General features: G+C 40.3%; 1 protein-coding gene across 3 annotated transcripts in view; it reads right to left on the minus strand.

The window, feature by feature from the left end:
• The window catches only part of ASCC1 (activating signal cointegrator 1 complex subunit 1), a 110,609-nt gene that overhangs the window by 68,803 nt on the left and 15,634 nt on the right, over positions 1–26,172 (minus strand). For all 3 annotated transcript variants that reach the window (XM_039324662.1, XM_039324661.1, XM_039324663.1), the window contains exon 6: positions 1,014–1,150. In XM_039324662.1, the coding sequence (XP_039180596.1) occupies positions 1,014–1,150 (137 nt within the window). The remainder of the gene's footprint in view (positions 1–1,013; positions 1,151–26,172) is intronic.

The following is a 26,172-nucleotide window of genomic DNA, read 5'->3' on the forward strand; positions in this document are numbered from 1 at the left end:
TTAACAACTGCAGTGATTCACTTAACAACTGTGGCAAGAAAGGTCGTAACATTAACAAATGTCTCACTTAATAACAGAAATGTTGGGCTCAATTGTGATCGTAAGTTGAGATCTACCTGTAGTACGCTCATGACACATTTCAGTTGTCTTGCCTTTTGCAATTTCCACATTCTTACATTCTTGCATTTTTTATCATCAGAAATTTTGTTACTAATTTTAAAAAGAGGTTAATCACAAAAGAGCTCATTTGTAAAGTCTGGGTATATCCTAAATTCTAAGCTAGAAATTACTGCACTAGAAAGCTCTTGTAAAAATATTACAAACACAACTGCACTGAGGGGTGGGGGAAGAGGACTTTTATTTATCATCCTACATCTCAAACCACATGCCTTTGTGCAGTGCTTTCCGACAACTTCTGCCCTACAGAGGCACTGAGTTATTGTTTTAGGACTGATTTCTTACACGCGTTGTGTATTTTCAATGTTCTCTGCCTATAGCTTTTTAAAGAAATGAATCTCAGGGATATACAACCATCCGGGGCGAAAAGAATTATTGGCCAAACACTCTGCTAGTGCAAAGTGTGAAGGTAACCACATTTTTCATCCACCTCAATGGAATAAAATCAGTCTTTGCTTATGCACAAAATCACTGCAAGAAAAAAAGTAGACAGAGATTAATTAAAAATGACAAGAAAAAAAAGTTTCTAGTAGAGGAAAACTTGAAGAACTAGGATAGGGACCAACTGTCATGGAGAAAAAACTATTATTAATATCAACATCAACTTGACGGCACATAATCAGTCAATCAAAAGGGATTCTATCAAATAGCTTGTTGACTGATGTCATAAACAAAACCCAACTGAGTCCTTGGTCTTTAAATAGTTGTAGCTGCTTGCTACAATTTCTTACCATTCTACATTTTTTTCTATTCAATTCTCTCCATAGATGCTTCCTCTTTGGACAAATGTAGACAACTGCTTCTCTCTTCTACTACCAAGCTTCTGTTTTACTTACTTGACAAGGTCTTCTCTACACTTCTGCAGGAGTTCCTGGGCTTTCTGGATTTCTTGTTCATTCAGAAGTACCAGTGTCCCAATAGTCAGATGGAGTTTTGCTGAGTTCTGGAAAAGGCTACTGCTGACTCCACAGTCCTATAAAAATATTAGGCATTCCTCAAGTGAGAAAAATGTACATTAGAAACTCCATAAGCATTCATTATAGGTAGTTCTTGACTTATGACCACAATGGAGCCCCAAAATTCTGTTGTTAAGTGAACTTTGCCCTATTTTACGACTCTTCTTGCCACAGTTGCTAAGTGAATCATTGCAGTTGATAAGTTAGTAACATGGTTGTTAACTGGCTCTGGCTTCCCCATTGACTTTGTTAGTGAAAAGGTTGCAAAAGGGGATCACATGACCTTGGGACACAGCAACGGTCATAAGTATAAACCAGTTGCCAAGCATCTGAATTTTGATCACATGATCATGGGGTTGCTACAAAGGTCATAAGTGTGAAAAACCGTCCTAAGTCACTTTTTTTAGTGCCGTTGTAACTTTGAACTGTCACTAAATGAACTGTTATAAGTTGAGGACTACCTATATTTTTGGACATGACAAGTCATAATTTGCATTGAACAAAGACAGATTCAAGTATGGAGAGCATAGAAGCACTAGAGTTTCCAAACTAGCATTTTCCGAAGCACCTGAAGGCAAGACAAAAAGCAACAGATGGAAACTAACCAAGGTAGAAGCACCTAGAACTAAGGACAAATTTCCTGACAGTGAGAACAATCAATTGGTGGAATGGCTTGCTTTCAGAAGTTGTGGGAGCTCCATCATTGGAGATTTTTAAGAAGAAACTGGACAGTCACTTGTGTGAAATGGTATAGGGTCTCCTGCTTGAGCAGGAGGTTGGAGTAGAATACCTCCAAGGTCCCTTCCAACTCCGATGATGGTGATGAAGATGAAGTCTTGATCCTCAAATAACAGAAGCCTGATATAGGCCACTCCTTGGATTTTTTGAGATTCTCCTGCCATGGAAAAATTTTCAAAACATAATACAAAGAGCAATACTGCTCCATATTCTATGACTGCAATCATGACTCTCAAATCTCCAGACCTTCATTTTTTTAACATGGTAAATGGGAATGCTACCTCTCATGGTAGACTCAAAACTGTTAAGAAAAAGCTGGAGAATTCCCAGGAGTTTATGCAGTGATGGGATTCAGACGCTTTGCACTGGTTCAGTAGAACCGGTAGCTAATTTTTTGTTGACTTCGGCAAACTGACTGAAGCCCTAGCCCTTTTTTGCAAGGCCCAGAATGGACTGCCGGAAGTACATGGACGCCACTTCCAGAAGTCCGTTCTGAGCTTCGGAGGCTTCAGGGACGCCTCCCAGGCCCAAAACGGCCCACTTCCGGAAATCTATTCTGAGCCTTGGAGGCCTGGGGGAGGCCTCCCAATCACAGAACAGCCCACCAGAAGTGCATGGATGCCACTTCTGGAAGCCTGTTCTGAGCCGGGGAAGCCTCCCAGTCCCAGAATGGCCCACTGGAAGTGTGTGGAAGCCACTTCCGGAAATCTGTTCTGAGTCTCGGAGGCCTGGGGGAGGCCTCCCAGCCACAGAACGGCCCATCGGAAGTGCATGGATGCCACTTCTGGCCCAGGTCCAAAACAGAGTTCCAGAAACGGCATCCATGTAGAGAACTGGTTGTTCAGGTATTTGAATCCCACCACTGAGTTTACGCCTCTATTTTTCCCCTCCCCATCCTTTAATTACTATCAAAACAAAGTTGAGAAAAATCTCTAAAGCCCATCTGGGTGAAAGGTGATTTAGATATCTTCTGAAGCTCAGCATCTATTTTTATGAACTTTTCTTAATCTTAAAAATCAAAGCCTAGCAACAGAAGCTATTAGGGTCTATAATGAACACCAGGAGCACTGGAAGCTGGTGAAACAGCAGGGAGGAGATCTGATGGATTCCCATTATTGGCAGCAGTTCATTTTAATTTCTGTAATGCTTGCAGTTATAATGAGCACAAAATATATTAACACAATAAATAAGCAGCTTCTAGGAAAAGAGCATATTCTATCTAATCCTATAGAGAAGGAATGGTGGCAAAAAAGCCCCCGAATTTATGTTATAGTTACTATCAATTTAAATAGCTGAATTTTTCCTCTACAGCTTTCCAGGAATCAAAGTCGTCTTCCATGCCAATAACTTTCTACCTGCCTTTTTCTACTTTCTACTGCTGAAGAGAAGGCTGGAAAGCTTTATTACCATTAGTCCTCAACTTACTATGATCTTGCTTGCCATAATCGTTAAGTGAATTTCTGCAGTTGTTAAGTGAATCATTCAGTTGTTAAGCAAATCTGATTTCCCCAATGGACTTTTGCTTGTCGGAAGCCAGCTGGGAAATTTACAAATAGTGATTACATGACTCCAGGCAGTGCAACTGTTATTAATACATGCCAGTTGCCAAGTGCCCAAATTTTGAACATTTGTCTGTGGGGATGCTGTGATGGTCATAAGTGTGAAAAACAGTCATAAGTCACTTTTTTCTGCACCACTGTAACTTTGGACAGTCACTAATTGAATAAGATAAGGACTAGCTAAAATAGAAACAAAGGTTCATTTAGCCAACTTTTAAAATAACGTGGGAATATAACAAGTGTTGCTACAAGTGTTTACTAGTATTTCTAAAATTAGTATCGGCTGCTTTACTATCCGTGCTGCCAGTTTCCAATGAAATTCTGTAGGTCTTGAAATATGCCAAATCAATGCTATTTCTACTAAAAACTCTTTGGCAAAGTTGAAGCAGATTGTTCTAGGTTTTGATTTTTGCCTGTCTAGTAAACAGAGCTCTGTCTAAATACTTAGATCATCATTTATAGTTTTGCAATGAATTTAATTATTCTGAGCTGTACTGACACTTTTATTTAAAACCGCACTCAGCAAATTTCTTTAAATCTTAATAAACTTGAATATCCTAAAATTAAACAATTAACACCAAAGAAGACCAAGCTGTATTAAGCAGAGGAAGTTTAAGAAAGATAAACATTCATTCATTCATTATATCATGCTGCAATCAAGGATGAAAACTCTAAAAACATCTGGGACTAGACTTTGTAATAAAGTGTATGTTTACATTCAACCTTTTTTTTCTAGCATGCAAGTAGGACAAACTAAATTGGAGTCTTATACTAAAAAGGAAGCTATTAATAACCTCTGGCTTATTGCTTCTAACAAATTCCTTATAAACTCAGTTACGATGTAAGCATGTGTTAGTAAGCATCAATTATCTTATGAGACAACAAACAAATAAGAGTATTTGGAATGGTCAAGGGTTCCATGCATACTAGGGGTTCATATTGGGAATAAATAATGAATTCCAAACTGGCCTTCATAGGAAAGTCTACAGAGTTGTCTGGCTGCCAGAAGTTACAAACAGACTCAAATCCAGGAAGCCCCCACTGGCACTTGCACAACATCTGCCCAACACTTTTAACATTGATTCCCACTGGAAAAGCCAAATGGGTTTTCATAGGAAAACACATAAATGACCCCACAAAAATGTTGCCAGGCTTTGAACTACGTCAGCAATGGACAATGCTGAATAGGATTCGCACCTCACAAGGTTATCTGCGGGACTCTCTGTATAAATGGGGCACAGTATCCTCCCCTCAGTGTGACCGCAGAGTCCCATATCAAACCATAGGTCACATAGTGCCTGGCTGTAAGCTGAGGGCATATACCAGTCCAGTATCTGATGTTTTAAATATAAACAATGCTGCGCTTCAATGGTTAGATGGCCTAGCTAGCCCAGGGGTAGGCAACCTTGGCTCTTTTATGACTCGTGGACTTCAACTCCCAGAATTCCTGAGCCAGCATGGCTCAGCTTGGAAATCTCTCCCTTTCCCCTCAGCATGGCTGGCTCAGGAATTCTGGGAGTTGAAGTCCACGAGTCATAAAAGAGTCAAGATTGCCTACCCCTGGCCTACCCCTAGACATTGGTATTTGAACATAGATCATTTTAACATTTACTGTATATTTTATTGTGTTCTGCTAATCTAGATGAAATGTTAGTATATATTGCTAGTTCACATATGATATGCTATGTGCTAAATAAATTAATTAATTGGACTTCATATATGCATATGGAACCTTGGGTAACCATCAAACAGGTAAAATTATCTTCTCATACAAAGTACCATGCTCACAGATAGTACTGCATAAATTCCATACAGAACATATTTAGGCAAATTCATTTGGCCTGATATCACGCAATTAGTCAGAATAATTTGTACAAATAGTTTCCAGATCTCATTTGAAAGATAATTTCCTCTAATAAGTCACTACATTGAGCAGAAGCAGAATAAAATGAAACTATAAAGACACCCAAAGGATTACAACACAACTGTAGTATCCTTCCATTGATTTCTATAAACAATTTCCAGTTTGCTCCTCAAAATGTGTAATTGAGATTTATTTATTTCACAGCTATTACATATCATCCCAATCATGTGAATGCACAAAATATCACAAAATGCAGCACTTTATTAATAAAGGAAATCATGAAAGTTCACTACAAATTATCTTAACAAACTGTAATTAATATTAGGGCAAAAAAGAATATTGACGCATTTGATATGTGGGTGCTGGAGAAGACTCCTGAAAATACCATGGACAACCAAGAAAATAAACAAAATGGACATTGAACAAATTAATCCAGAATTCTTACTCAAGGCACAGATGACCAGGCCCAAATTATCCTACTTCAGATACAATCCATGAAGATTCTAGAGAAAGTCTCAAAGATGCTTTTTCAAAAGGCAACTGAAGTTCCTTTGTTTTTTCATGAAGATGTTCCGCTTCTCATCCAAGAAGCTTCTTCAGTTCTGGAGAGAACTGAAGAAGCTTCTCGGATGAGTAGAGAAATGTCTTCAAGATTTCGGACAACCCTAATGTGGATGACTGAGAATCTCTATAGACATTCTAGAGAAGGCTCTGGTGGTGGGAAAAGTAGAAAGAAAGAGAAGAAGACGACCAATAGCAAGGTGAATGGATTTAGTTATAGTGGCAATGAATATCCTGTTGGAAGACCTGAAGGAGCAGATTGGGGACTGATCATCAAGGATAAAATGTATCAATGTGGTTGCTAAGAGTCAATATATAATAAATCAATCAATGAATCATTAACTAACCAGTTGCCCAAAACCTCAATATAGCCAAAAGCCACTGAAATAAAACAGAATTGAGGACCATTCTAAATGTCCAGGGCCAATTGGACTTCTGAGAGTTGCAAGGGTTTCAGCTATTCCTGAGAAGGCTGCTAATTCTGGGAGTTGAAGTCCATAATTTGAAATTTGCCAAGGCTGAGAAACACTGCCCTAGAGTAGTCCACCTCAGAAAAATATAAACGTGTGTCTATAGAAGGGAATATGGGGGCTGTTATCTAGTTTGGTAATATAATATCTGCAAGAAAGCCACCAAGCTCAGAGATCACCAAGGACACCATACAGACATGTTCATGACTGACTTTTTCCAGGTTTTTCAAGCAAAGATGAAACGCTAAGTACTACTGCTTACTTTAAACACTGAACAGTTCCTTTGATTAACTGAAGCAGTCAATTCAGCTTCTTAATACTTTACACTGAGCACAAGGATTGCTAATTTTGAGAAACAGTCGAGCATTTCTAAAAGGCCTTTGAGAAAGAGTTGAGGGTGATGGTTTGGATGGTTAGTTTTGTTACAGCATTTCATATAGTTCTGATTAAAAGTGTTTGATAGTTAGGTTTCTATAAATTATTATTTTTTAATTCTATGCATAGAAAAAGATAAATTTCATATAAATCTATGTAATTTATTCCAAGCTAAAAAATTGACTCTCGATTTCTAAAAATCTGCTAAAGGTAGTCAATACAAGTACTTTCCAAATACTGCCCTCTGCTGGATACAAAATCATGGTAAAACCTTAACTTTATCACAACTATTATTATGATATACAGGCAAAAGAAAAAGAAAAAGAAAGAAGATTTCTTTCTCTCATATTTGGGCTGACAGGGTGTACATTCAAGGTAAAAATCTCCTCCCCCTGTCTCTCTCCTGATAGCTAACAGAGTGGGAGAGAGCCTGTGGCTTAGAGGTTATAACAACTGCCTAACATGCAGATAAGCCCAGGTTCGAATCTCAGAAGAGTAAGTCTGGCTGAAGAGAGTTAACGGAACTCGAAATAGCTATACCAGTTCTCTCTTTATTCTTTGTTAGCAACCTAAAAATGTAAAATGATGTCGCAGTTGGCGACTGCTGCTTGTGGATGGCTCTAGATTGAGCTGATACAGGCAAAAGAAAAAGAAAAAGAAAGAAGATTTCTTTCTCCCATATTTGGGCTGACAGGGTGTACATTCAAGGTAAAAATCTCCTCCCCCTGTCTCTCTCCTGATAGCTAACAGAGTGGGAGAGAGCCTGTGGCTTAGAGGTTATAACAACTGCCTAACATGCAGATAAGCCCAGGTTCGAATCTCAGAAGAGTAAGTCTGGCTGAAGAGAGTTAATGGAACTCGAAATAGCTATACCAGTTCTCTCTTTATTCTTTGTTAGCAACCTAAAAATGTAAAATGATGTCGCAGTTGGCGACTGCTGCTTGTGGATGGCTCTAGATTGAGCTGATACAGGCAAAAGAAAAAGAAAAAGAAAGAAGATTTCTTTCTCCCATATTTGGGCTGACAGGGTGTACATTCAAGGTAAAAATCTCCTCCCCCTGTCTCTCTCCTGATAGCTAACAGAGTGAGGAGAGAACCTGTGGCTTAGAGGTTATAACAACTGCCTAACATGCAGATAAGCCCAGGTTCGAATCTCAGAAGAGTAAGTCTGGCTGAAGAGAGTTAACGGAACTCGAAATAGCTATACCAGTTCTCTCTTTATTCTTTGTTAGCAACCTAAAAATGTAAAATGATGTCGCAGTTGGCGACTGCTGCTTGTGGATGGCTCTAGATTGAGCTGATACAGGCAAAAGAAAAAGAAAAAGAAAGAAGATTTCTTTCTCTTATATTTGGGCTGACAGGGTGTACATTCAAGGTAAAAATCTCCTCCCCCTTTCTCTCTCCTGATAGCTAACAGAGTGGGAGAGAACCTGTGGCTTAGAGGTTATAACAACTGCCTAAAATGCAGATAAGCCCAGGTTCGAATCTCAGAAGAGTAAGTCTGGCTGAAGAGAGTTAACGGAACTCTCTTCAGCCAGACTGGGTGATCCCATGGGTGCTCATTCCAGTTTATAGAGATCATAAAGAAACAAAACTTACAGCCCAGCGACCTACTAGTGAGCTTCGATGTCATATCCCTCTTCACCCAAGTGCCTATCAAAGAAGCCTTGACAGCTATTCAAAACAAATATAACCCCCCAAACACATCTTAGATCTGACCAACCACTGCCTATCCAACACATACTTCATCTATAATGGACAAAAATACAAACAAACAGAAGGAGCACCCATGGGATCACCCCTCTCACCTGTCATTGCCAACCTCTACATGGAACACTTTGAAACCCAAGCTCTAGAAAAATCGGATCACAAACCCAAACTCTGGCTCAGATACGTAGACGACACCTTCATAATCTGGCCACATGGGAAAGAAAAACTGGACAACTTCCTCACACACCTCAACAGCCTACACCCCAAAATACAGTTCACCATGGAAACAGAAGCTAACAACCAACTTCCCTTCCTGGATGTCTTAGTCTACAAGAAATCCAATGGCTCCCTAGGACACACCATCTACCAGAAGAAAACACACACAAACCGCTATCTGCACGCTCTCTCACACCACCACCCAGCACAGATCAACTCTGTAGCCAAGACACTCATCTCCAGAACAAAACGCTTAGCTGACGAACAACACCTAAAACCCGAACTACACACTCTCACCAATGTACTAACATCCAATGGATTCCATAGAAATAAGATTACAAACCTAATCCAAAAAGAAACCCCCACTAAAATCCAAGACAAAGAACAAGAAAACGGCAAAGCCCTCCTCCCATACATAAAAGGCACCACAGACAGAATCAGTAAGATCCTCCATAAACACAACATCAAAACAGCATTCTGCACAAACAGAAAAATATCCACCATCCTTAGAAACCCCAAAGATAAAATTGAATTAGAAAATCAAGGAGTATACGAAATCCCATGCACCACTTGTCCCACCACATACATCGGACAAACCAACAGAAGAATAAGTGCACGCATTGAAGAACATAAGAACTCAGTCAAAAAAGAGGAACCAACATCTTCCCTGGTCCAACACCTTAAAGCCACAGGACATGAAATTGACTTTAAAAATACCAGAACCATTGCCAAAAGTGAACATTTTAATAACAGAATAATCAGAGAAGCCATCGAGATAGAAAAACGCCCACACAGCATGAACAAGCGAGATGATACCTCCCGCCTACCAGCCATTTGGAAACCCGCCCTTATTGACAAACGACTCCCTAACACAAAAAATGATACCAGACCCACACTCACAAAAACCACACAGGATGTCACCACCACACATCCACGCAAAAAACAAACCCAAAGCCACACCGATGACGAGGCACGACCACAAACCAGAAGCCAGACCACAGCTGCATCATTAGCCATTTTAAACCCCTCCAATCCATACATGAAGCAAACTGACACCCTCCATGAAGAGGAGGCACGACCACGAACGCGAAGCCAAAAAATAGCAAGGCAGCCCAAAATCTTAAACCCCTCTGCAACTCAGACTAACCTGAGCACAACCAAACAGAACACTCCCCCAGCCAATCAGAGCACAGCCAAGCCCCTAACCATTCAGAACACACCTCCACCCAATCAGAACACAGCCAAGCTCCCACCCAATCAGTTCATACCCCCACTGGCAGTTAAAAGGAATAAACAGCTAAGACCACACATTGCTGCTCAAAGCACGAAGCTGAAAGCACCAGCCTGAAGATGACGAATGGGACTTCGTCGAAACGTCGCCAAGACACTTCCAATTTTACGTGGGAGAAAACCCGAACAACCAAACCTACATATATATATATATATATATATATATATATATATATATATATATATATATATATATGCATACCAGTATGTATATGTCAGGGTGTCAAACTCAATTTCATTGAGGGCCGCATCAGCATTGCAATTGCCCTCAGGGGGGCCGGGTGGATGCGGCCTACTGGGTGGGCGTGGATGGAGTGGGTGTGGTGTACTGGGTGGGCTTGGCCAGCTCTACATCATTCGTGTCAAGGGTGCCTGTGAGGGCCTGGGCAGGAGTGAGACAGATCTGAGGGTCTCTGGCAGAAGGGGGTGGGACCAGGGCAGAGCCCATCAATTCAGATATGTGAAGTAGGCGAGGGCCATTTGCTGGCCACTTCCATGCGATGGTGCATTTCTTCATTCCTCACAAATGGTGACACCTCCCCAGCATGCACCCAGGGGGGTGGGGCCGATGCGGCAGGGGCTGCTTCCTTGCTGTTTCCAGACGGCCTTGTGGAGCTAAGACTGAATTCATTTCAGCATAGATGGCCGCCACAAAATTGTACATTGGCTCCCGGCCGGCCTGGGCCAGGGCCAAGGCAGCGGGGACCGTTCCCTCACTGTTTCCAGGATGGCTTTGCGGGCCACATGAAACCACTTCGCGGGCCGCATCCGGCCCCTGGGCCTTGTGTTTGACATGTCTGGTATATGTTGTGTGTGTATTTGGGGTTGTAGATTATGAAACAGTTAATAGCCATGAAGTTCTAAAAATGATAATGAAGCTGTTGAGTTTTACTGGTAATAAAGATGCTTCTTTCTCATATAAATTAGATAAACTGCAAAAACAAATGTTCATAAATATTCTTAAACATTCCTTTTACATTTCAAAGAACATCATACAATTACTTTGTAATTCCAGTAGCTTGTAAAGTCTATAGTTTTTTTTTTTAAATTATAGGGCAGTTCAACTTTTTGGGGGATCATTAACAATCATTTTATTTGGACAAGAAATTATATGTATAGGGGTCTTAGGAGTTAGAAAGACTTAGAATGACTCAATGGAGCATCCATATGTTTGTCTCATGCAGACACAGACACAAGCACCTCTAATTCCTACATTTTCCTCTTTTCTCAAACTAGTGGGATTTCATTCCTTTCTTGGTTAAGAGAATCTAGTTTATCAGTACATTTAGCCTGATAAAATACAGGCTTGATTTACTAAAAAAAATAAAATAAAGCCAAGATTCTATCAAAAGTATGATACAAGACTGTTTCCACAAAATATCATTTAAGTTAAGAGAGACACATTTATCTATAAACATTTATTACCTCAAGCCAAGAAATTAATGCTTAGAGCAGGAGTGTCCAATCTTGGCAACTTTAAGACTTGTGGACTTCAACTCCCAGAATTCCTTAGCCAGCTGTGCTGGCTGGGGAACTCTGGGAGTTGAAGCCCACAAGTCTTAACATTGCCAAGGTTGGACATCCCTCGATCTCTCATCTTTGCTTCTGTACTAATTGGAAGCTGCTGATCATTCATTGTATGTTAAACTGTCACACCAAGCCAGGCTTGGTTACAATTCATTACTATTCAGTCATTATAATTCCAAGTAGATTTGATTGCCTCTTTTTTATTTTCTTTTGCCTAGCCCTTGAAAATGATATCACATACATGCATTTTAATTTTGTTCTGGGAATTAGAATGATTGTTAGATTTATTCTTTGTTTCCTGAGGAAATGTTTCCTGGTAATATATTCAAGTCTGTTTTAGACAGTTTACAGTAATACATAAAAATAATATATTTTCCCCACAGAAATCTATTCTGCTTCCATTCTAATTAGAAAACACAGAGTAACAGTCTTTTTCAAATTGCTGAAAGTTGTTTCCAATTGTTCTAACATCCATCAAACTCTTAGTCTTGGTCCCACAATTTCTTTGTATTTCACAAATAGCAACACGATGCAAGCCTCATGACTTTTACAAAAAAATAAATAAAAATGAAAATGTATGAAAACTTGACAGCTTTCATTCATCTTTACATTTTCGGAGAACTTCGATAGTCAAACTTTGCCACCACTCACATTTATCTATCATATCTCCCACTTTCCTAAAAATTTTCTTCAGTTTATGGATCTCAAACTGCAACCTTGGATTGACCACACAATCATCTACAGCAAGCAGGCTGTAAGCTCTAATGTGGATTGAAGCAAAGTCCCTAAATCTTGATTTAGACTTAGACTTGTCCAGAACTGCATGTAGGTGTTAGTGCATACTTATGCTGCAAAGGGATTGATAGGTAAGCATAGGTTGCAGATGGTTGCAAAAGGGTTGATGTGTACCCCTCCCATATCTCATCTGCACATGCTGATTGATTCGATTTTCGGTTCGGAAGTGGGCAGTTTGAATACCCTCTAACCAGGGGTGTCAAACTGCCAGCCCACGGGCCAAATGCGTCATTTGGAAGCCGTGCCCACCCCATTGCCGGCAATGGCAAAACTGTCCCAATACGTTGCACGACATCACGTGACGTCGCGAGTTTGACATGTCTGCAACCAGAACGCTAATATTAGCAGAAATTGTGAATGCCTCAGATATACCACTGTCTCTGAACAACAGACACATATGTTCTCTGGCATGGAGTGATGCTGAAATCTAACAGCAGCTTAACTGAAACAGGTTTTTCTTTTTTAAGGAGGAACACAGTTTTCCAGTTCTTCATTATCAAACATTCACACCGTACTGTAATTAATTGTAAATATTGAAAAGATGGCTTCCAAACAAGCTCTCATCACTGACAGTATAAGACAGAGAGGTGAGATCTGCTCCTCCTAGTGGTGCCACTGGGTACTGCACCACCCAGCAGAGCAGTGATGAGCTGAACACAGGCCAAACCAACTGAGGATGTCAGACCCAGATCACAAGCCTATCGGTCAGGTTATTTTTTTTTCTTGTCAGAACCTATACAGCCATCTCCTTCAAAATGCACACAAATGGTGCTGCATTTCATCATGCAAGACGGTGTTTGTCGATCCAAAAAGCAGACACTGCTCCTGCGAGAAAAAGGCTAGGATGATGATGATGATGATGCCAACTGACAGTACAAGACAGACCAACTGTGTGTTGCTAGTTTCTACTTGGGTCCATTTGCCCCTTTCCAGGATCCAGGAGATCAGATTGTTAATGAATGTCCTTGTGGTGGGGCTACTCAATGGTGGGTCAGTTTCTAGCAAGATGACAATTGTTCACAGTAATACTGGGTGAACAAGTGGACCTGTTGGGTGAGGGAGATAAGTCTGGAAATCTGTCTCTCTCAGTATTGGGTTCTTTAGCAGTATTGATTTTATAGGCAGGCAGAGGAGGGGGACTGCAACGACTGTGACAGATTTCGTTCCTATGGGAAAGGGTCCAGGTCTCAACCTCTGCTCAAGATGCGGAAATATTGAGCTAATTTGCTTCTCTGCCCCTCCACGAGCTCTGGAAAACAGTGTCTGAGCTGCTTGTTAAGAGCAACTAGCAACATAATGCTAATTAATCTTTAAAATCACCCGGTGAGATGTAACCATCTCAAGCAGAAATAGAAAAATAATTACCAGCTTCAGCAGCAATAAAAGGTCCAACAATTTTCTTTTCTGAGACAGGGGAGGAAATTGCTTTGGTTGACAGTTCAACTGAAGATCAGGTAGGAGAAGAGCGGGAAGCAACAGTTAGCTCCAAAATGGAGCCAAAAGAAGTACTGTAATTAATTCTGAGGTGCTTGTCATGGTGTAATCTCACAAAAGAAGTCATCTCACCAAATGAATATTAGCATATCTGAAAGAAGATTTGGGGCTACATGAGAAACTGAGACTGTTGTGGAGGGCCAAACCAATAGGGCTGTGAAGGTGCCTGAGCATGCACATGTGCAAATTCATAAAATGGAAAAAAATAACAGCAGTTGCCTTCAAAATAAAAACAATCCACGCAGGCTGGACAGGGAGAGTCAAAGGGCTGGAGGTGGCCTGGGGGTTATAAAATACCCAGGTCTGATCAAGGTTCTAGCAATAAAACAACCCAAAAAATCAAAAGATCATGGCAGAAGAGAGGGCTTTGGGGAAAAAATGATTTTTAAGCTTCGTGGGTACTGAGGACTAACAACCTCCAAAACAGAGGCGTCTTTCTGGGAGATATTCAGTTTCAAAGAATTCTATAATACAGTACTAAGATTCATCAAGATTCTAATCTTATTATGGACAAATCCAGGTGAGAATTAGAATTCTCAGGAAATCTATCCAGTATAACATTTTGCACCTCTTCAGAAAATGGTGAAGAATATGTTGAAGGGAAAAAAATAATGTATTTTTCAGGTTTGCTTTCCAAAGTAGTTAAAAAGCATAAATAATTTAACCATATTAGTGAGGCAGGAAGACAATTGTATTTATCTCTGGATGATTGAGAACACTTTTATGATCCTGATATTGCTGTTAATTATCTGAGAAAAGATCTGAAACTCAGACTGAGATTGAAATACAACAGCAGTCTTCACAGTAATTAGATAAACATCAAGAGGACAATTCTTTTATTATACATCAAATTTTGAAGCACAGATTTTTCTTTAATTTACTTTTTGAAGTAGATTAGAGTTTCAGTTTCAGGAAGAGAGTTAAAGTTTGCAATATAAGGATATCTCTTCCAGTTGTTCACTGATCGGTTTTCTTCTTCCTTTCCTCCTTATTGTATTACTTCTTTTTGCTCAATTTCCATTTTTTATTTTGATTCTGATTGCTGCAAGGGTGTTTTTCCTCTCCTCGGGTTTCCTCAGCACTTTTTATTTTCACCGTTTCTTTTTAGTCTTTTTCCTTATTTTTTTTACAACTACTATCCTTATTTTTATTCCATTCAAATGTACAGGTTTTCTTTTCTGAAGTTTTACTTTTGACAAATAGGTTATTAAGTTTTTAATATGATTTTTTCTTTTTTCCCTTGGGTCATGAGCCTGTATAATGCAAAATTTTTGTAGATTTCTATATAATGTTATAGTTATTTTTATTTCCGAATATTACAGGGACAAATATTTTTCTTCAAATATATTTTATAATTGAGGAGAAAAAATGATATTCAGTATAAATACATTTTGTTGTTAGAAATCAGAAGGCTCCACCATTCCAATGCATTCAATAACAGTCAAAGATAAGAGTATTCACTGAGGTGAGTGATGTCTTAAAAAACTAATTAGATATGAATTGTTTGAATCAGATTTACTGGTTTTTCTGAGAACTAGCTGTAGATTTGTTTCTTGTAAATCCGGACATTTGATCAGAGGACATAATTCAACTACTTAATTTATTACATAATTTTTAAGAAAGCAAGCTTTACACCTGTCTTGTGATTGACCTGCATTTTTCAATTAACACCTGGAAGAGAGGCTGCTTAGACAAGCTCGCTCTTCCTTTTGTACTCTTGTGAGATAACAAACTCTCTGCTCTAACCTCAATTAGATAATTATTCCCCTCTTTTGTCATGGTGGGAAGCGGGTGCCTGCTAGGCATTTAATCCTCATTAATATGTATGTTTCCCTTGCTGATGCCTAAATAGAGGAACTCTGGGGGGGGGGGGCTGGAGAGGGAAAGAGAGGTTGCAGGACTATAAAACAGGCCCAACGAAATCAACCTCTTTGCAAGTCAAATTCCAGAGACCATGACTGTGAAGGAAGAGCCCCTGGTGCTGTAAGTAATGAAATGGGGACACTTTGAATAAACACCTTGTTTGTTTCTGGCACCTCCTCTTGCTTCGGTATCCATCTTGCAAAATCTAAATTAGCTAGCAGCACAAGAATTGTTTTAGAAAACAACACCTTTCTGAAATAAATTAAGCATTTACCCTCACATTCAAGATGTTGCAAAATGCTTTATTACTACCCGCATGCTCTTCAACAGCAACAATTTCTAAATAAGCTCCTGGTTGTCCCAGCACCTTTTTTCCATTTTCTTTAATAATGGTTTATAATCTCACTGTCATTTCCCCCGTGAATTTATTTCAGAAGTTAAATCAGATCCAATGTTTCTAACTATTACAGGTAATTCCCAATTGACTCACTTGAAGTCCTCATCATATTAATCCTCAATAGCCTTTGAATCCCTATTGGGTTTTTTTTTATAAAAAAGAATACTACACATCTTATTGCTTAAATGAGCTACAATAAACAAAAACACCACAATCTGCTTCTAACAGAATAACAGAGTTGGAAGGGACCTTGGAGGTCTTCTAGTCCAACCCCCTGCTCAGGCAGGAAACCCTATACCAGTGGTGGTGAACCTATGGCATGGGTGCCAGTGGCAGCACTCAAAGCCCTCTCTGTGGGCATACGCGCCGTCACCCCAGCCCTGCCTTCCAAGGCTCCCACCTCACCAGCAACCCCCTCCCGGAGGAGAGTAGCCCCCAAGCATGGCCCACGCAGAGTAGTGCAGCCAAGGACATGGCAGCCAGGACAAGACTCTACACTCGCGCCCTGTCACACGCAGTTGATGCTGTGGGGTGCCGGCGGAGGGCATGGCTGCCATGGCGCTGCTGGGCCACCTGGGCAATTTGCGGCAGGCCATGGAGGCGGTGGGTAGCCCTGTGGGCGGGTGGGGGTGGGCAGAGCAGGGGCGGAGTGGGCAGAGCAGGGGGCAGGCCGGGGCGGTTTTGGGGCACTCAGTCTCTAAAAGGTTTGCCATCACTGCCCTATACCATTTCAGACAAATGGTTGTCTAATCTTTTCTTTAAAACCTCAAGTGTTGGAACACCCACAACTTCTGGAGGCAAGCCGTTCCACTGATTAATTGTTCTCACCACCAGAGAAGCAATTTCTAAGTTGCTTCTCTCCTTGATTAATTTCCATCCATTGCTTCCTGTCCCCTCTTCTTTGTGGCAGCTCCTTAGATATTGGAACATTGCTATCCTATCACTCTTAGTCCTTCTTTTCACTAAATCAGACATACCCAATTCCTTGCAACCATTCTTTGAATGTTTTAGCCTCCAATCCCCTAAATCATCTTAATTGCTCTTCTCTACACTTTCTAGAATCTCAACATCTTTTTTATATCATGGCGACCAAAACGGGATGCAATATTACAAGTGTGGTCTAAGTTTTATTCTCCTTTCCATTTTTGTGTTATACTTGTACAGCTAGTTAGAAATCTTGAAGAACTACTGACTGTGAGATACATCAGTAGCTAAGAGAAAAACAACTCAGGATTGAAGAGACATGTAGGAGGCAGACCTAAGAAGGACATAAGGAATCATGACAAAATGACAATTCAGAATCCACGGACTGGTCAAAAGGCAGAAATAAGATATAACCAAGGAAAATGCAAAACCACACCAAAACTTTACTACTTGTTCTATTTATTCCTTCACTGCTGTTCTAGGTAAGTGGAATCAGTCCAGAGCTACCTAAATTTCATTGAATAGACTGCAGTGAACAAATCCTAATGGCTCTTGCCTTCATCTATCTTGAAGTTACAAATTCCAGTTTCTTCTTGCTAAACACTGATTTCATTCAGGAGTATATATCTTAGGGAGGTAGACTTGCTGAGAATACTATACTAGACTCAGATGGGAGTAAACTCTATTGAATTCTATTTTAGGTAGTCCTTGACTTACATCTGGTTGCTTAATGGCTATTCAGAGTTAAGACAGATCCACCCAGAAATTCACCTTTACACCTATTTCCAGCATCGTGTGGTCACATGACTGTGTTTTGCAACATTTTTTGCTGATTTCTGGTGTTTACTTCCAGTTCAGGGGGAAAATTCCCATTAGAGAAAACTGATTTGCTTAATGACTACCAGGTTTTCTTTAGTGGCCACCACAAAAAAATGACAAAAAATTGGGTCCGGTCCTATGATGCCTCGACATGACTGCAGTGACTACAATTCCAAGCTGAATTATGTTCATAAATCTGTAATCTTTTTCAGTGTATATATATATATATATGGAATTACAATTAAATCAGATATTTTACACCCTCCATTTAGTATAAAGTGACAATGTTACAGAGCCAGAAGAGAAATGTATAATTTCTATTGTATGCTCCCTCTACAGTGTTTCCTTTCTTCTGGGAATTAAATGTATATAATAGATCATTTATAATTAAGATAATATTTGAAATATGCATAAATGTTGCTTCAAATAACTTTTGTGTTTGGCTTACCTAAGTGAGACATCCATGGTTTTCTCCCTCATCAATCACATCTTTTTAATAATTTCCAATTATATCTTCTGGCTTGGCAGTATTGTCAATAAAATAAATAAGAACACTCAAACATCTTGACAATCGTTCTATTTTTCCATCAATATAGTAAATGTTGCATATATGTTTGTTATGTACTTTTATCTGTGTTGGAGTGCCTATGTTTTGTATAATTTAAACTTGTCAATAAATTTCTCTCTTAATTTAAGTACGATAATCCTTTGGATTTGTATAGGAAAACACCCAAAGTTGTTTTGAAATGAAATAGGCGGCAAATAAAACAAATAAATAAATAAATTTAACTTCAGAATAGTCAGAAGTATTTCTTCCCAGTCAATAATAAATTCCACTATCTCTATAATTTCTGAGGCTTCCTAATTTATGGGTTTTTTAAAATCCAAATATAGATAGTACTTGCTATGTAGCTGACTTTTAATTTGATCCTGGGTTTTATTTTTTGTATCAAATAGATAAGAAATTCTTTTCCAGATTAATTCATACAGATTGAGGAAGGCACACTTTAAATGCTTTTGACTGGATTTATAGGAAATTTTTGCTTTAAGATATTAAAAGTGTGTTCTTTAAAGATATTGGAGAGCATGGAATTTTCTAAACTCAGCCCAATCTGTCTCTGGAACAAACTGCAACAATCTTTCTATCAGACACAATGTTCTAGGAACATCTCTTATGATTTTTTTGTTTCCTGCTTCTAAATGTAAAATTTACCAAACAGGTAAATCAGTGTTTCCCAAACTTGACAATTTTAAGGCATGAGGACTTCAACTCCCAGAATTCCCACAGCCAGCAACGCTGGCTGTGGAATTCTGGGAGTTGAAGTCCACATGCCTTAAAATTGTCAAGTTTGGGAAACACTGAGGTAAATTAATGTTGGTTAAAGCTGTAGGTAGCTTAATTCCAGTACAATGTACATTCCAAGAAAGGAAGTTATTTGGCCAAAAGATGAATAAACTGAAGGGAGTCTCTAAGAGTGAATATCTGAACAAGACTATTTAAAGCTATCATTACAGTTCACTTGTGTTTGGGGATCCTGTTCTCTCATGCTCACCCTACAGGTGATCGTAATCACTAACTTTGTACTGATTCAAAACGTCCCAAAGGTGCTTTTTCAACTGGACTTCCTTTGTTTTTCCTTGAAGATGTTTTGCTTTTCATCCAGGAAGCTTCTTGGATGAGAAGTGAAACATCTTCAGCCCAGTTGCCTCTTGAGAAACATGGGACAACCATGACCTGGATAAACTGAGAATCTCCATAGACATTGGCTGATTCAAGAGCACAGACAAACAAACTAAATGCAAGATGTGCCGCTATTTTTCACTTAATAATAAATAACTGAACCCAAATCTCAGTCAATAAAAAGTTGTCTTTAGTGATGAAGCAGCACAATTCCTTTCAGACAGAAGCTCCAAATACACCGAGCCACAACTACAAAGGACTTCCGACTGATTCATGCCTACCTTACCGTTTTACTGGCAGACCAATTATGTAAGGAACCCAGACTATTGCAAGGGCAGCAGATGAGCAGAGTCTACATTATCCTAATCAATAAACAACCTCTGTTGTGTGTTTTTTTATTCCTCGGCCCTCACCCTGCCAAATCAATTGCACTGCCTGGATGGTTGTTGCCTTAAGTTTTGAAACCTGCATAACTGCATAACTCAGAAGTTCTGTTGAAAATGCTCTCAGCCCCAGAAGAGCAAACTCCTTAAGGATTAAGAGAGCCACAAAATCAGATTAAAGGCCTTATTGGTTTATCCTTTACCCCACAATGGCCAAGTAAAAGTCTCCCAAAAGTTCACAAACAGGGCTTGAAAGCCATCACGTTTTCTCAACGTGGTTTTTTTCAAGAACCTGCCTGCAAAATGGGCGACCATATAGGTCAGTGGTGGCGAACCTATGGCACAGGTGCCAGAGGCAGCATTCAGAGCCCTTTCTGTGGGCACGTGCGCTGCCGCCACCAGCAGCTCAAACAGGTCCTTTAGGCACCATGGTGGCCCAAGGCGGGGCCAATATGCGTTGGGTGTATGAGGGGAACAGGCTCCATGCGCGGGCCGAGGTCAAGATCTGCAACGGGGCCAAGATGACTAGCAGTGACCTGCTCTCCAACTGCAAGCAAAAACAGATAGGACGGAGTAGGCGCATCTGGCGGTCTGCATCACGTGTCTCCCCCCTCCCCTACTTCACCTGCTGCTGGAGGGCTGGCCCAGTATTGGCAGCACACTGCGGAGTCCCAGAGTGCACCGGCTGAGGGGCCGACAGGCTGTGGCTGCTGACAGACCAGCGCTCGCTGGCCTCTATGTGCGGGGGTTGATGGTGTCAGGCAACAGCTGCCCCAGCCCCTGCCTCGCCTTGTCTTGCCCTGCGGCAATGGCACCTCCACCCTGCCCCCTGCCTCACCCCGTAGGATGAGCCTCCTGAGACACCACCACACCTACCAGAGACCCCCTGGATCTCTCCCAACCCTGCTCAGCACCCACAGGCTTCCCCACCATGAGCAACATCAAGGTGGCCATGCCCACCGTAGTCACGCCCACCCTGTCTGCTGTGACCACTGCAGTCACGCCTACCCAGTGGACTACACCCCTCCCCCCTCCCCCCCCCGAGGGCACCACAATGCTGATGTGGCCCTGGCACTTTGCGATAAATAAGTGGGTTTTGAGTTGCGGTTTGGGCACTCAGCTCCAAAAGCTACTTACAAGTTTTGAAATTCTGATGTTGTACCTTTCCCCTACGTAATCATGTGACTGCATTTTAGGTGCTTGGCAACTGGCCCACATATAAAAAAAAACCCGAGCCCATGGCACACAATGAGTTTGCCTAATGACTATGGCATTCACTTAACGACCACCATAAAAAAAGTTGTTAAAATCGGGTCTGGTTACATGATGACTTGCTTTACAACCATCTCAACTTACAACCATAATTGCCAGATTCAATTATAGTTGTAACTTCAAGGACTACCTGTATAAATTTGATTAAATAAATAAATTTGGAGATGTGGTGTCTCCAATAGTGGAAGTGTTATATTTTTAGCATGGCAGGCCTTCCACAAAGACATGCTTTTCCCTTTCTGGGGTACTGAGTGATCAACTCAAGGTGCAAACACACTTTTTTTTTTCAGATACAGATAGTCCTTGACTTATGACAACTGAGCACAAAAATTATGTTGTTAAGCAAGACATTTCTTAAGTAAGCTTTGCCCATTTTACGACCTTTCTTGCCAAAGGTGTTAACTGAATCACTGCAGTTCTTACTAAGTTAAGTGAAACTGACTTCCCCATTGACTTTGCTGGTCAGAAGATCGCAAAATAGGATCACGTGACCCCAGGGCACTGCATCCGTCCTAAACACATGCCCATGTTCCAATCATTCGAATTTTGATCATGTGACCATAAGGATGCTGCAACGGTTGTATGTGTGTAAAATGGTCAGAAGTCACTTATTTCAGTACCATTGTTAACTTCAAACGGTCATTAAACGGATGGTTGTAAGTTGAGGATTGCCTGCAATGTCTGAGAGATAACATTTCTATTTCAAGCAGATATTTGACTTGTGTTCATAATAATAACAACAACAACAACAACAATAATAAAGTTGAAAGGGACCTTGGAGGTCATCTGGTCCAACCCCCTGCTCAGGCAGGAAACCCTATACCATTTCAGACAAATGGCCGTCCAGTCTCTTCTTAAAAACTTCCAGTGTTGGAGCATTCACCACTTCTGGAGGCAGGTTGTTCCATTGATTAATTGTTCTAACTGTCAGAAAGTTTCTCCTTAGTTCTAGGTTGCTTCTCTCCTTGATTAGTTTCCATCCGTTGCTTCTTGTCCTGCCTTCAGGCGCTTTGGAAAATAGCCTCACTCCCTCTTCTTTGTGGTAGCCCCTGAGATACTGGAACACTGCTATCATGCCCCCCCCCTCGTCCTTCTCTTCATTAAACTAGACATACCCAATTCCAGCAACTGTTCCTTATATACTTTAGCCTCCAGTCCCCTAATCATCTTTGTTGCTCTTCTCTGTACTCTTTCTAGAGTCTCAACATCTTTTTTACATCGTGGGGCCCAAAACTGGATGCAGTATTCCAAGTGTGGCCTTACCAAGGCATTGTAAAGTGGTATTAATACTTCACGTGATCTTGATTCTATCCCTCTGTTAATGCAGCCTAGCACTGTGTTGGCCTTTTTGGCAGCTGCAGCACACGGCTGGCTCATATTTAAGTGATAGCAACTAAATTTTATGCCCACAGGAACAAATAATAATAAAGGTTATTTAAAATCTTACGGGAGCTGAATTCACCCTCCCTTTCATTTCGACAAATTGGGATTTGCAATAGCTGTTATTGCATTTTAAGCTAACCTGCAACATTAGCTTCTACTGAAATATAGAAGTGGTCCTCTATTAATAACAGAAGGAAAATTAATGTGTCTATACTAGTGTCTGAGCTTCGCACTTCATAGACAAGACGCTTACCTAATGTAAAAGCTTGGAAGGGTCTGATTTTTACATTTTTAATGCCAGCTTCATCATTGTCATGACAGGGTGAAAAAGAAAGGGAAAAGTGGGGTGGAGTCATTCTCAAAATATATTTAAACCAGCGACTACAGCACTACAATGGAGGGAGCAATGGTTACCATGGTAACTACTCTAGTCGGAGGCAATGATACCGACTCATTATTCAACAACAGCCAAAATGCTAATTTCGGCACCTGAAATTTGTGCGCTGGCTTATCTGCATTTCTGATTGCTATTCAATTATATTTGAATAGAGACATCATTAATAGTTGTTCCACTCTTAAGCTTGAAACAGCAGCACCAACGGTTAACTGCACCCGGCAACAGATATATTGCCAGGTGTCTTTGAGCATCCTACAAACTTTCCTGCTGTTTGGCATAGCACTAATATATCTTTATTGGGCTGCGCTGCATAGATTTTCCAAGATTCCTGGGTTTTTTGGAGCATCCTGCTGTGAGATGAGGTGGGCTAGGAAGGGCAGGTCTGACTCTGAAAGACAAGACCCGGCAGAGTCTCAAGAAAGCAATCCAGGCTGTGTATCTATCTATCTAACTAGAATTAGTTAATTAATTAATTAACTAAATAATTAATTCTCCTGCAATTAAGGAGAAACTTCCTGACAGTGAGGACAATCAACCAGTGGAACAGCTTACCCCTAGAAATCGTGGGCGCTCCATCGCTGGAAGTTTTTAAAAAGAGACTGGACATTCACCTGTCTGAGATGGTGTAGGTCAGTGATGGCAAACCTTTTAGAGACCGAGTGCCCAAAAACTGCCCCTGCCCCCGCTCCACCCCCTGCCCTGCCCCTGTTCCGCTGGCCTATCCTCCACCCCGCCTGCCCACAGGGCCATTCACCACCTCCAGGGACCGCTGCAGATCGCCCAGGCAGCCCAGAAGCACTATGGCGGCCACACCCTCTGCCCGTGCCCTGCAGCATCAATTGTGCACGATGGGGTGTGAGGGCAGAGTCCTGTCTATGCTGCCTGGCTGCCAGGTCCTTGGCTATTCTATTCTATTCTATTCTATTCTATTCTATTCTATTCTATTCTATTCCATTCCATTCCATTCCATTCCTAAGAGGAAAGCAGATCATGTGTTTCCGAGTCTAACTTTTATTTTTCATAAAAAGTAGACTCTTGCAATGACTTATTTCTTTGCTTAAAAATGGTGAGGATTGTGAATAAATAAAGTAACAAAGCATAATTGCATCTGCTGGCCAGTTTGGAGGGATCCAACAGAAACTCCGTAGAAACGCCACAAACACGCAGGTATGTTTAACCAAGTAATTTTTTTCAAAGTCAGAGAAAGATGTTGAGACTCTAGAAAGAGTACAGAGAAGAGCAACAAAGATGATTAGGGGACTGGAGGCTAAAACATATAAGGAACGGTTGCTAGAATTGGGTATGTCTAGTTTAACGAAGAGAAGGACAAGGGGAGACATGATAGCAGTATTCCAATATCTCAGGGGCTGCCATAAAGAAGAGGGAATTAAGCTATTTTCCAAAGCATCTGAAGGCAGGACAAGAAGCAACGGGTGGAAACTAATCAAGGAGAGAAGCAACCTAGAACTAAGGAGAAACTTCCTGACAGTGAGAAAAATTAATCAGTGGAACAGCTTGCCTCCAGAAGCAGTAAATGCTCCAACACTGGAAGTTTTTAAGAAGAGACTGGACAGCCATTTGTCCAAAATGGTGTAGGGTTTCCTGCCTGAGCAGGGGGTTGGACTAGATGACCTCCAAGGTCCCTCCCAACTTTACTACTATTACTATTACTATATATTACAGGTACTTCTCATCTTACGACTGGTCACTTAATGACTGTTCTAAGTTACAATGGATCTCCCTTGGGGTACTTAAGAGCCAGATTCAAAGTTACAACAGTCGGGTCCCTCCCCGCCTTCAGATAACCACTCTGTAGCATCCTCCAGTCACATGACTGCATTTTACAACAGTTTTGCCCCAAACCAGCATTTACTGCCAGGTTTTGACAAAACCAGTTCACATAGCAAACACTATGTTCACTTCACAACCGCTGCAAAAATGATTGTAAAATTGCATTGGTCGTGTGGGTGACCTGATTTACGACTGTCATAAGTTACAACCATGATGGGTAGGTTCCATTATGTTCGTAACTTAAGGACTACCTGTATATTCTATACTTCAGGCCTCTCAAACAAGAAAGATGTACGTGATTCATAACTGTCTTCCTTATTTTCTTTGCTGTAGACCATTTATGGGAAAATTTCACTGGAAAGGCCCTTATCCAGGTCAAATTGAAATTAATCCAAATTCTCATCTTTACTATTACCTATCTTCTAATCTACCTATGACTATAATTTTGCTGCTTGTATCTTACAATTTACAATGTTTTATTTAGTATCCTACCGGTAGTAGGATTATGTTGATTGCTTATTTTATTATCCTATTACTATCACTAGGTGTTGTACCCTATGATTCATGATGAATGTGTTTTTATGATGACTATGATCAAGATTTATCACTTATTGCTTGTATGTACATTGAGAGCTTATGCACCGGAGACAAATTCCTTATGTGTCCAATCATATTTGACCAATAAAGAATAAATGATAAAGGAGCCTTATAAAGCACATGGAAAAAAAAACCTTCTCTATGAAAGCCTCAATTTGAAACAACAGATTTTTAGAGATGCTCTTCATGTCTGGAGGGGTCAAATCATAAAGAGAAGGAACAAAAAGGCTCCCTCTGGTGACACCCTGCATAATCCCAATGAAGATACTAAAGCAATTTTCAGAAGATGAAAATGTCCTCATACCTTGCCTTAATAGCAAAACTTTACAGATATATATAAACAAAAAATAAATTATAAAATAAATCAAGGTCCAATGCAACTTATTTTAACCCATTTTTAAAAAATCTGATTTTATATATAGAAGATAAATTTTATCCTTGAAGGAGTACTGACCCTTTGGGAACATCTAAGAGAGGCTCGATATATATTCTTCCCACATCCCTCTTCACGGACATACCACAAAACTTGAATAGAATTGATCTCGGTAAGCAAGTAAAATCCTTTTTTTAAGGAAGACATTCTCTATTGCGATGTCTGACTCAGAGACTGAACTGGACTCTTGTGTGGAGTCTCTCTTGATTATAAAGGCTTTGTTTGCACTTCTTTCTAATTACGCTAAAAGCACTACACTGCTTTATGGCTTTTAGCTGAAGGTTTTTATTGAGCTACGTTGCATTTATATTACTCTATTTTTAAATTAATTTTTATCTTACGGTAATTTGACAAAAAGCCTGAACAAAGAAATAAGAAAGTTTTCCATGACAGTATACATTGGGTCTTCCAGTCAATCTTGACTCCTGATAACTATTTGGACAAATCTCTGTAATTTTTTTGGCTATGTTTTCAGATGTAGTTGCCACTGCCTCTTTCCT

This window comes from Crotalus tigris, unplaced genomic scaffold (assembly GCF_016545835.1).
Source record: "Crotalus tigris isolate CLP2741 ecotype Arizona unplaced genomic scaffold, ASM1654583v1 scf7180000024304.1987388, whole genome shotgun sequence".
NCBI lineage: Eukaryota > Metazoa > Chordata > Lepidosauria > Squamata > Viperidae > Crotalus > Crotalus tigris.